The sequence below is a fragment of the Piliocolobus tephrosceles genome, chromosome 6, assembly GCF_002776525.5.
Source record: "Piliocolobus tephrosceles isolate RC106 chromosome 6, ASM277652v3, whole genome shotgun sequence".
Taxonomy (NCBI): domain Eukaryota; kingdom Metazoa; phylum Chordata; class Mammalia; order Primates; family Cercopithecidae; genus Piliocolobus; species Piliocolobus tephrosceles.
Genome location: NC_045439.1, coordinates 42,066,327 through 42,079,090, shown reverse-complemented (window position 1 = coordinate 42,079,090; position 12,764 = coordinate 42,066,327). Strand labels below are relative to the sequence as shown.

The 12,764-nt window shown below is 37.3% G+C and overlaps 1 protein-coding gene across 3 annotated transcripts in view; it reads left to right on the top strand.

The window, feature by feature from the left end:
* ZBTB1 (zinc finger and BTB domain containing 1) overlaps positions 1–12,764 on the top strand; it is a 27,899-nt gene extending 15,135 nt beyond the window's left edge. For 2 of the 3 annotated variants that reach the window (XM_023232186.2, XM_023232195.2), the window contains exon 2: positions 1,338–7,068. In XM_023232186.2, the coding sequence (XP_023087954.2) occupies positions 1,356–3,497 (2,142 nt within the window). In that variant the 5' untranslated portion in view covers positions 1,338–1,355 and the 3' untranslated portion in view covers positions 3,498–7,068. Of the gene's footprint in view, positions 1–1,337; positions 7,069–12,413 lie in introns of those variants that run through there. The other variant, XM_023232202.3, reaches the window with a different exon arrangement.

The following is a 12,764-nucleotide window of genomic DNA, read 5'->3' as shown; positions in this document are numbered from 1 at the left end:
CGCCACCACGCCCGGCTGATTTTTTTTTGTATTTTTAGTAGAGACGGGGTTTCACTGTGTTACCCAGGATGGTCTCGATCTCCTGACCTCGTGATCCACCTGCTTCGTCCTCCCAAAGTGCTGGGATTACAGGTGTGAGCCACCGTGCCTGGCCCTAATAAGGTTTTTTAAATTTTTGTTTTTGGGACAGAGTCTCGCTCTGTCACCCAAGCTGGAGTACAGTGGCGTGCAATCATGGCTCACGGCAACCTCAAAATCCTGGGCTCAAGACATCCTCCTGCATCAGTCTCCCCAGTAGTTGGGACTACAGGCGCATCATCATGCCGGGCAAATTTTTTTTTTTTTTTTTTAAGGTGAGGTCTTGCTATGTTGCCCAGGCTTAATAGGGTTTTAAAAATAGATTATTTTAGCAACACGTGGCCAATCTTGTATCATCTATTGCTGCCCACACCCACCCCATTTATTTTTAAGCATATCTCAGATATATAATTTCATCTGTAAATACTAAAGTATGTATATCCAAAAGATAAGGATTCTTTTTAACACAATCAAAATACCTTTCTCACACTTAAAAAATGAGCAATAGTTCCTTAGTATTAATCATCTAGTAAGTTTTTAATACTTTACAATCTAATTGTTAACTTTCAGTTTAAGTTGCTGTTTTATTTACTTTAATTACTCATATCCTTAAAGAGTTTCTTTCTTTTTTTCTTTTTTTTTTGAGACAGAGTCTTGCTCTGTCATCCAGACTGGAGTGCAGTGGCACGACACAGCTCACTACAGCCCAGCCTCTACCTGTCGGGCCTAAGTAATCCTTCCACTTTAGCCTCCCAAGTAACTGGGACTACAGGTGATGCCACCACACCTGGTTAATTTTTTAAACTTTTTTGTAGAGATGAGGTCTCACACTATTGCCCAGGCTGGTCTCAAACTCCTGAGCTCAAGCAGTCCTCCTGCCGCAGCCTCCCAAAGTGTTGGGATTACAGGCATGAGCCACAAACTTGGCCTCCTTCAAGTATTTTTAAATTAATGTCTTTTTTTTTCTGTTCAAATTTAGTGTACATGTTCCCCCCAAGAGTTGTAATGAAACTAAAACTGTCTTTTGCTTTTGATGCCTTTGTTCAATTTGAAAAACCTGAATAAATGGCTGGATGTCTTCATCTTCAGATTTAAATAATGATTCAAGTATATATTGTTGAGTTTTACTATATTAGAATGGAAAGCTCTTAATTTCTTGACTGTAATAGCAAAGTCATGCAAGTCACAAATCATAACAATTACTTTTTTCAAGTGCTTTTCTATATCTTGTCTGACTTTAATATTTTTGTTTTACATAGGTGTCTAATTAATAGAAGATGGCAAAGCCCAGCCACAGCAGCTACGTACTTCAACAGCTAAACAACCAAAGAGAATGGGGTTTTCTCTGTGACTGTTGTATTGCAATTGATGACATTTACTTTCAAGCACACAAGGCAGTTCTAGCTGCCTGTAGCTCCTATTTTAGAATGTTTTTCATGAACCATCAGCATAGTACTGCACAACTGAATCTCAGCAACATGAAAATTAGTGCAGAATGTTTTGATCTCATTTTGCAATTTATGTATTTAGGAAAAATTATGACAGCTCCCTCCAGTTTTGAGCAGTTTAAAGTGGCAATGAACTACCTACAGCTGTACAACGTTCCTGATTGTTTAGAAGACATCCAAGATGCAGATTGTTCTAGTTCAAAATGTTCCTCTTCTGCTTCCAGCAAACAGAACAGCAAAATGATATTTGGGGTAAGAATGTATGAAGATACTGTGGCTCGAAATGGCAATGAAGCCAACAGGTGGTGTGCAGAGCCAAGTTCAACAGTAAATACACCACATAATAGAGAGCCTGATGAAGAGTCTTTACAATTAGGTAATTTTCCTGAGCCACTATTTGATGTATGTAAAAAAAGTTCCGTGTCCAAATTATCTACTCCAAAAGAACGTGTGTCAAGACGCTTTGGGCGGAGTTTTACCTGTGATAGCTGTGGATTTGGTTTTAGCTGTGAAAAATTGTTAGATGAGCATGTGCTGACCTGTACTAACAGACATTTATACCAAAACACAAGATCTTACCATAGAATAGTAGATATTAGAGATGGAAAAGACAGTAACATCAAAGCTGAATTTAGTGAAAAAGATTCTTCTAAAACATTTTCTGTACAGACAGACAAATACAGAGGAGACACAAGCCAGGCTGCTGATGATTCAACTTCAACCACTGGAAGCAGAAAAAGTAGTGCAGTGGAGTCTGAAATAGCTGGCGAAGAGAAAAGCAGAGCTGCTGAGAGGAAAAGGATTATTATTAAGATGGAGCCAGAAGATATTCCTACAGATGAACTGAAAGACTTTAACATTATTAAAGTTACTGATAAAGACTGTAATGAATCCACTGACAATGATGAATTAGAAGATGAACCTGAAGAGCCATTTTATAGATACTATGTTGAAGAAGATGTCAGCATAAAAAAAACTGGTAGGAAAACTCTAAAACCTCGAATGTCAGTAAGTGCTGATGAAAGAGGTGGTTTAGAGAATATGAGGCCCCCTAACAACAGCAGTCCAATACAAGAGGATACTGAAAATGCATCCTGTGAGCTGTGTGGACTTACAATAACTGAGGAAGACCTGTCATCTCATTACTTAGCCAAACACATTGAAAATATCTGTGCATGTGGTAAATGTGGACAAATACTTGTAAAGGGTAGGCAGCTTCAGGAACATGCTCAGCGATGTGGTGAGCCCCAAGATCTGACCATGAATGGGTTAGGAAATACTGAGGAGAAAATGGACTTGGAAGAGAATCCTGATGAGCAGTCCGAAATAAGAGATATGTTTGTTGAAATGCTAGATGATTTTAGGGACAGTCATTACCAGATAAACAGTATCCAAAAAAAGCAGTTATTTAAACATTCTGCCTGCCCTTTTCGATGTCCTAACTGTGGCCAGCGTTTTGAAACTGAAAATCTAGTGGTTGAACATATGTCTAGCTGCTTAGATCAAGATATGTTTAAGAGTGCCATCATGGAAGAAAATGAAAGAGATCACAGACGAAAGCATTTTTGTAATCTGTGTGGAAAAGGATTTTATCAGCGGTGTCACTTAAGAGAACACTATACTGTTCATACTAAGGAAAAACAGTTTGTTTGTCAAACATGTGGAAAGCAGTTTTTAAGAGAGCGTCAGTTGCGACTGCACAATGATATGCACAAAGGCATGGCCAGGTATGTCTGTTCCATTTGTGATCAAGGAAACTTCAGAAAACATGACCATGTACGGCATATGATTTCTCATTTATCTGCTGGTGAGACTATATGCCAGGTCTGCTTTCAGATATTCCCAAATAATGAACAGTTGGAGCAGCACATGGATGTTCATCTGTATACATGTGGAATATGTGGAGCAAAATTTAATTTGAGGAAAGATATGAGATCACATTATAATGCCAAGCATTTGAAAAGAACCTAAGTGATTTTCTACTGTACTAATGTTTAGGTGATAGCAGGTAAAACACCAAAGCAAAGGATATGAGTTATTTAGGAATTGATTATATAAGATGATTTGTTAGAAACAAATTTCAAGGCCCTTTTAACTTTAATATTTTTGTTAGGATTTTAAGTATCTACATTTAGGTATTAAATGTTTATCATTTTTGTTGTTTCTTAATAGAATTATTTGTTTTTAGTTTTTCTTAGCTATGATTAAAATTACTTTTTAAATGTAGACTACAAGTGGTTGTTACCCATTCAATGACTATTAAACTTTAGTTTTTCATCAATAAGGTGATGACTTCACTATTTCTATGTGGGTTTTTTTTTTTTCTTTTTTTTTTTTAAGGTTATCATGTTAAATTTTAAACCCAGAATCATTGGCCATTTCTGTTTAAATTTTTTAAATTCTTTAAGTAATTATTTGAAACTATCCCATTCACTTCTAGTGAGTTAACTACTCTTTATTCCCCCTTATTAATGAAATTCACATTCTTAAATTGACAAACTTATTAGGCAAGTTAGGTGCACTGAATCTAACCTTTAAGGTTGACATGGGCTCAAACTTGGCCTAAAAAGATTGATGGACCTGAGGAAATTTTTATAAATGAATATTTCCTATAATTGATAAAATATTATCATTTAATTATCACATTTAAAACTTATATTAAGTGTAAATTCCAATGGCTTTACCTCACTTGAAAAATTCGTGAGGATAAGTCATTTTGTTTTGTGATATTAAATTTAACTATGATAGTTAATTAAAAAGACATATCTTGTATTCATTAAAAATATTTTAATTTAAAATATTCTGATTTCTAAAGTGTGTTAGTTTATCAATTATTTTTGTTTATAAATAGACTTTAATAGCTCTCTAAGAATATGACATCTAAAGGAAAAAATGATTTTTTACAATTACGTACTTTTGGAACTTTGAGATTTGAGAAAGCTTCCATGTATATTGATAAATCTAATAAAATAAAGAGATCAATTATAAACCTGGTTGTTCTATAAAAGTAGAGTGCACAAAAAAATGTCTTGTGTTTTATACTGTCTAAGATTTGGAGGAAATGTGGCAAATTGCAGTTTATCGCCATTATCATTTTTTTCTGTAAAAGACTATAAAACGAGGATTATAAAATAATCACAGAGTACATCAATGGAAACAGTTTATTGTTTTTTCAGTTAAAGTAGTATTATTGTTGTTGCTGACACAGGGTCTACATAATTACATGTGAATTAAAACATTGGCAAAACTGACCCACAATAAACACATCTATTGAATAGAATGCCTTTTAATGTGAGTTACTTACAATGTAGTACCCTTTTCATAATGAAAGGGATTTTAATTAACTCCTAATTTTAAAAAATATAAATTTGTGATTCTGAACACTAATTTGACAGCATTGCTCTTTTTGTTCACATCATATTTAAAGTATGCAAATCATATTTTGTATACAATTTACATAAAAGAACAAGTTGCCAAAAGAACTGAGAGACATACTGGCGAGTACAGATTTAGTTGAAAGCATTAGAGCACAATGTGAACTCAGAGATTTGTGGGGATATATTGAAGTGTTAAGTAAGGATAAGTGTTAAGTAAGGATAAGAATTCTGCACAGGAACCAAGTGCAGAATTCAAATAATGGGAAATAGGCAGGGGACAGGGGTAGATTACACACAAAAATTAAAACTTTAACAGCAAAAGCAGGAAAAGTGATTCATCTTACTCTTACTTAGATACAATAGTTTATCAAGTAATTAAATTTGAAATCCAACTTAAAATGAAATGTGGTATGTATATTACTGATAGGAACCAGATAAAAGTTCTCTAACCCAGAGACCATCAGAGAGTAGTATAAAGAGATCAGATAAACCAAGTTTCCAAACTACAGTGTATAGTATCATAATGGACATAATTTTCTTTGAGACCACTTTTTTTGTGACTCATCAACATTTTTCTTGCAGTGGCTTTTCCCATCATTAAAGAATAGGGCTTTTTCTAAATACTACCACTCTTTGAAGAAAGGATAATCTATTCCATTAGGAAGGGGGCTTAATTTAGTGTTTTGACATGTACTAACAGCTAACAATTAGCAAGCAAATACATAAACTTTACTAATTTTACATGACTGAGATGTTTATAGTTTTAGAAAGCCATACCTCAATTTATTTTTTATTTTGTTTTTATTTTTTTTTGAGACGGAGTCTCACTCTGTTGCTCATACTTCTTGGCTCACTGCAACCTTCACCTCCCAGAATCAAGCAGTTCTGTGCCTCAGCCTCCTGAGTAGCTGGGATTACAGGCGCACGCCACCACGCCTGGCTAATTTTTGTATTTTTAGTAGAGACGGGGTTTCACTGTCTTGGCCAGGTTGGTCTTGAACTCCTGACCTTGTGATCCACCCACTTCAGCCTCCCAAAGTGCTGGGATTATAGGTGTGAGCCACCGCGCCTGGCCACCTTAATGTTTTTTTTCTGAGTTTCATGTTTCACAGAACATACTTTTTTGTTTTGGAACTAGCTACAGGGAAGCACAGGCTTCTCTAAAGTAGAATGTACAGTTCTCCTTATCAAGGCAAAAGGTTAACTTAAAGACTGCTTGCTTTTTAAAATTAGGGAGAATGAAAAATATCCAGCACTTTACTCCAGCCCAGTTCTCCAACCCAGTTCCTTCATATCTCCTTCCTCTCCTGGGGCAGAGCTGCAGAGCTGTCATTCCTTGCTGTTGCTTCTTGCTCTCCCTGGGTGTGAAGATAATGAAACAAGTTTGTAGAAGCTGCCAGATCTTCTGCCTTTGTAACTTAGGTATTTAGGTTCCAAATCTAAAAATGAAAGGAGAATCTACAGAGATAGACAGTGGAATCAAATTCTCTTTCTGTCTCATGAACACTGAGACTCTTTTGCTTTGGCCCTTTTATTCTACACAGCAAGAAAACCCAGAGGAATGGTTCGCAAGTTTGCCATCAATTATAGTACAATAGAACTTGCATGTTCTACGATTACTTAGTAAACAGGACTAAGAATCTCAGAAATTAATAAAGCACAACCAAGGCAGCAGTGGATTAGGACTCAGAAATGTGTCTTCATCTCCCTCATGTTTTTAAGGTAAAAATATTCAGAGAGGCCAGGTGTGGTGGTTTGCATCTGTAGTTCCAGCTACTTAGGAGGCTGAGGCAGGAGGATCACTTGAGTTCAGGAGTTCAGACCAGCCTGGGCAACATAACAAGACCCTATCTCTACCAAAAAAAAATGTTTTTAATTAGCAGGGCATGGTGGCATGCACCTGTAGTCCCCAGCTACTCAGGAGGCTGAGGTGAGAGGATCAATAGAGCCCAGGAGTTCAAGGCAGCAGTGAGCTATGATCATGCCATTACACTCCAGCCTGGGTGACAGAGTGAGACTCCATCTCTGAAAAAAATTAGAAATGACGCACATGGGTTAAATGGTATATGGCAAATGTTTAATGTGTAACTAACAGTTTGAGTATGGACAAAAATTCAATTAGAAGAAAGAATTCCAGAGGGGCTAATTATTAAAAAAAAAAAAAAGTTTGCTAGAGCAGTCAAGACACTAATTAAAAGGAAAATAGAGGCTGGGCACCAGCACTTTGGGAGGCCAAGGTGGGTGGATCACCTGAGGTCAAGAGTTCGAGACCAGTCTGGTCAACATGGCGAAACCCCATCTCTACTAAAAATATAAAAATGAAGCAAGGCACAGTAGCTCAAGCCTGTAATCCCAGCGCTTTGGGAGGCTGAGGTGGGTGGATCACGAGGTCAGGAGTTCGAGATCAGCCTGGCCAACATGGTGAAACCCCATGTCTACTAAAAATACAAAAAAATTAGCCGGGCATCCTGGTGCATGCCTGTAATCCCAGCTACTTAGGAGGCTGAGGCAGGAGAATTGCTTGAACCCAGGAGGTGGAGGTTGCAGTGAGCCAAGATCACACCACCGCACTCCAGCCTGAGTGACAGAGCGAGACTCCGTCTCAAAAAAAAAAAAAAAATTGGCCGGGCATGGTGGCGTGCACCTGTAATCCCAGCTACTTGGGAGGCCAAGGTAGGAGAAACTCTTGAACTTGGGAAGTGGAGGTTGCAGTGAGATGAGATCATGCCACTGCACTCCAGCCTGGGCAACAGAGCAAGACTCCATCTCAAAAAAAAGAAAAAAACTAATACACATGAAAAATCATGTTTTACTATCGCTAAAAATATATGAACAGGATATAAAAATTGAATAAAAATCAAACATTTGAAAATTATAGGTGAAATAAGTAGGGATTAAAAATAATATGATTGGCCGGGCGCGGTGGCTCAAGCCTGTAATCCCAGCACTTTGGGAGGCCGAGACGGGCGGATCACGAGGTCTGGAGATCGAGACCATCCTGGCTAACACGGTGAAACCCCGTCTCTACTAAAAATACAAAAACTAGCCGGGCGAGGTGGCGGGCACCTGTAGTCCCAGCTACTCGGGAGGCTGAGGCAGGAGAATGGCGTAAACCCAGGAGGCGGAGCTTGCAGTGAGCTGAGATCCGGCCACTGCACTCCAGTCCGGGCAACAAAGCGAGACTCCGCCTCAAAAAAAATAAATAAATAAAATAAAAATAAAAAAATAAAATAATAATATGATTTAGAATGCCTAATGGAACAATTTTATGAACATGCCAAGGATATGCCTGAATAATTGAGATTTTTGTAAGTCATGAGAGAGGAAAAAATAATTTATATATTATCTTTTATATTCTAAAAAAGTAAGAAGAGAAGCTGGTGGTCGTTGACAACTTTTTCCCTGGTTAAACAATACTTATCCCTCTAAGTCAGTAGTTAAGGAACTTCGTATTTAATAAATTTCTGGAAAATCTCCCCCAAAACCAGTTTAACCGTTGTAGTATTTAAATTAAACATAAAACTTGTGTCATTGTTAACAAAAAGCCAAATCACTACCAAAAGAAAAAAATCTGAGTGTATGTGCACACATGGTTGAAAATAAAGAAATCTGGTATACTTAATTTTAACTGGGTTTTTATCATGAATTAAAAGTTAAAACTTTTTTTTTTTTTGACATTCATCTATTTTGATCAGTTCCTCAACTTTCCTTACTACTCCCATCTCCTTTGTAACATATGCTTCTCGGCCAGGCACGGTGGCTCACGTCTGTAATCCCAGCACTTTGGGAGGCAGAGGCGAGTGGATCACTTGAGGTCAGGAGATCGAGACCAGCCTGGCCAACATGATGAAACCCCGTCTCTACTAAAAATACAAAAATTAGCCTGGCGTGATGGTGGGCACCTATAGTCCCAGCTACTCGGGAGGCTGAGGCAGGAGAATCGCTTGAACCCAGGAAGCGGAGCTTGCGGTGAGCCGAGATCGCACCACTGCACTCCAGCCTGGGCGACACAGCAAGACTCTGTCTCAAAAAAAAAAAAAAAAAAAAAAAAATGCTTCTCAGTGACAAATGGCCTGTGTTCTCCAGACATCCTAGCATCAACAACTTCTAGGATTGCAGGGTACCAAAAAGCTCTGGGGGAACATACGCTTGTAGAATCCCTCCCACATCCTTGATAACCTGAGGTGCACTAAACTGGGGATGATAGCATGAATGCCAGGAAACTAAAGCAAGTAGGGTTATATTTGGTGTTAAGAACTTGAAGTTGCATCCCATATTTGGGAACCCATGATCCATCCATCCTAGGGCTCTCAATAACCTCAGCATCCATTTATTTAGCACTCTCTATACTCCGTGAAGTGCTCTACATACATAATTTTAATTAATCCCTACAGCCTTATGAGGTAAGTATCATACTGATTTTCCAGATGGGGGACTGAGGTTCAGATAGATTATTTTTGCTAAATCACACAGAAACTATATATATTAGAACTGGAGTTTGAACCTAGGTTTCTGACTTCTACATTCCTGTACTCCACCTACCAAGAAGTATAAAGAAGGGCCTTTCAGCCTAGGAACACATGTGATAAAGCTCCTATGAGACTGTACTCCTTGTTCATCTGTCATCTGCTGTGCCTGGTAAGGTGGCTAGTAATAGTGGGTACCCAAGTAACATGCTGAATAATGTGAAAACATGTGAGTGGAAAACAAAACTTTATTTAAATGGTTGATTAAGAATGATGTTTTAGAAATAAATATTAAATGCTGTTTTTTTTTATTTTCCTTCATTTAAAACAGTTAGTGGTACTGTCAGCCATCTTGAGGGGCTCATAGTAGGTGCTCAATTAAAAATTAATTTGAATTCAACTTCCACATTTCTATGTCTGTGACTTTTTCCTCCCTTACTTTCCCTATTCCTGTCCTTTATGTTTTAATCTCCCACCAATCTCCATTTCCTTTTATTGGTTATGAGACTGTTGAGTTGAAGGACTCAAATCATTTGAAAATAAATATTCCCAAGAAAAAGCAGGATAACAGAATAACCAGTTTCCTCTTTTTGCCTTAACAGATGATGTGGGTAAGAAATTCATCATTTTAGCCAGGCACGGTGGCTCACACCCATAATCCCAGCACTTTGAGAGGCTGAGTTGGGAGGATTGCTTAAGCCCAGGAGTTTGAGACCAACCCTGGCAACACAGCAAAACCCATCTCTACAAAAATTTAAAAATTAGCTGGGCATGGTGGTGCATGCCTGTAGTCCCAGTTACTTGGGAGTCTATGGTGAGAGAACTGCTTGAGCCTGGGAGGTCGAGGCCACAGTGAGCTGTGGTTGTGTCACTGCACTCCAGCCTGGGCAACAGAGTGAGACCCTGTCTCAAAAAATAAAAACAAATAAATTCATCATATCTTTGGCTACTAAACAGAATAACCCCCTCCCCCAGTTACCATATGTGATTTGATTTGATTAAGATTTATAGAGCAATCTAAGTTTGCCTAAAAACAAAAGTTAGTTAATCTAGCCACTTATAATTCAATTTCCCAAAATACCTATGGATTTCTAGGGTAAACTTATAGAGACAGTTTTACTCATAAAACAAATGAAAGATAATTTCAGGAAATGACACATAGCTGCATAACCACCCTAACCTAGCAGCAAATTTTTAAAAAGGTTATTTAATGGTTTAAGTGAAACAATCTCCCTCAATTTAATATTATTTTAACTTTATGCATCTATTACCTGATTTCTATACTACTATGTTAAACCTACTGCTTTAATGATCTGGCTACCATCTACCAAATGTCACTTTTCAAGTGAGAACAGAAGAATGACATGGTGAAGATTCCGTGGACAATGTCTATATAATCATTTAAGCGTTAAATATAAACTAAACGACAATAGCAGCTTGTAAGTTAATGCCAATTCTGGCCAGAAGCAGTGGCTCAGGTGGCTCACACCTGTAATCCCAGCACTTTGAGAGGGCGAGGCAGGTGAATCACCTGAGGTCAGGAGTTCGAGACCAGCCTGGCTAACCTGATGAAACTCCTCTACTAAAAACACAAAAAATTAGCCGGGAATGGTGGTGCATGCCTGTAGTCTCACCTACTCCGGAGGCTGAGGCAGGAGAACCGCTTGAACTTAGGAGATGGAGGTTGCACTGAGCTGATATCGTGCCACTGTACTCCAGCGTGGGAGACAGACTCCATCTCAAACAAACAAACAAAAAATTAATGTTAATTTTGATCAAACAATACCACTTACATTTATATGCACACAATTGGTTGAATTTGGCATTAAGAAGTTCAAATCCTACTTAAATTGTTTCCTTATTCAGGAGAACCAAATCACTGAAGTCAATTAGTAGTGTCAAAATTGCTCATTCTTTCCATCAAAATCCACCACAGATCACTAAGGGACAGAAAGCCATTATAATTTCTCATTATCCCTCTCAATTGCTGACCAAAAAAGATAGTATGAAGATTACAATTAAATACTTGGCTCTGAACTGAACGTATCAATGTACTAATCATTATTGTATTAAGTGAAAACACAGGAATGTCTAGGGCCAAAAGATGACCGAAATTTAAAAGATTATTTCATATCAGAGTCAGGGATATTAATAATTTTATGTGAGAAAATTTGCAGTTTGTTTTCTCCTATTTGAGGAAGGAACAGTTATACAGCTTACAAAGCCCCCACTTACTTAAAAAGTTAACGTGTTTTTATTCTCCTTAAACCAACTTCTCATATCAAACACAATCAGGAGAGCTCATTTTTAGATAATAGAAACATTAATTCTAAGCATCCAGATTATGAACCATCTTTTTTTTTTTTTCAAAAGCTTATGTTCCCTGATGTGAGCAAAACATCTTGAGAGAATTTATTTTATTAAAAAAATTTTTTTAAAATTAAGAATCTTATTATGAGGGCAAAGCACTGTTGCCAAAAATACAATTTTACTCAGAATCACTAGGGCAGGTTAGGAGGCTTATAAGCCTAGGAATTTGCAGAAAAACCCTTCCTCTTCTTTTGTGTGTGTATTTGTATGTGTGTGTATGCTTCATTTTCATTTGCAGAGTGGCTGAAGACAGTAAAAAGAATATGAACTTTAAAAAAAATTGTTAGATTTATGTTTGAATCAGAGATTTGTCATTAATAAGTTAAAGTACATTGTAAAATTATTTTATTTGAAGGAAAACACTTCTTAACTGCTTCCTTCCTCCCTACTTTCCTCTACTTGTCTGACCCCTATCTTTTTTTATGTTATATATTTATATGTCCTACTGATAGATTAATAAGAACATCTTATATTTGAACGGTACAAATTACATTCAGGAAGTAATTAATTTAAATTCTAGGGCTATGCTTGTGTTTCCATGCTCTGTTCTGTTAACAGTGTGTTGGCCTAGTGCCAAAGCCAAGAAATTCTGATCTAAGAATTATGTTGTATCTTGTAGAGCAGTCAACTTGTAATATTATTTTTCTTGAGTTTTGTCTTTTTCTGTGTGGCAGTGGTGAAATAGGGCCTTCTAAACCTGTGGAGAAGTGAAAGATCTGAATTTGGAGAGGACATGGGGAAGAATCAATCTTCAACAGATAATCTTTAAGTGCAGACCCAGGAATATCAGATCTGAAGTGGCACCATCTTTTCTGTCTTCCTGACAAACTTCATCAGCCCAAAAAGTTCCAGTTGCAAAGATCCAAGAAAACTCAGTAAAGATCACTTTGGAATCACTTTGTTGTAACAAAATTGATTCATGGTGACTCTCTAATATTTGTGTAAATCTGCTAAAGAAAAGTTACTAGAAAATTCATTCAACATCTGTGGTTACAGCTATACTAAAATAAAACTTCATATGCTAA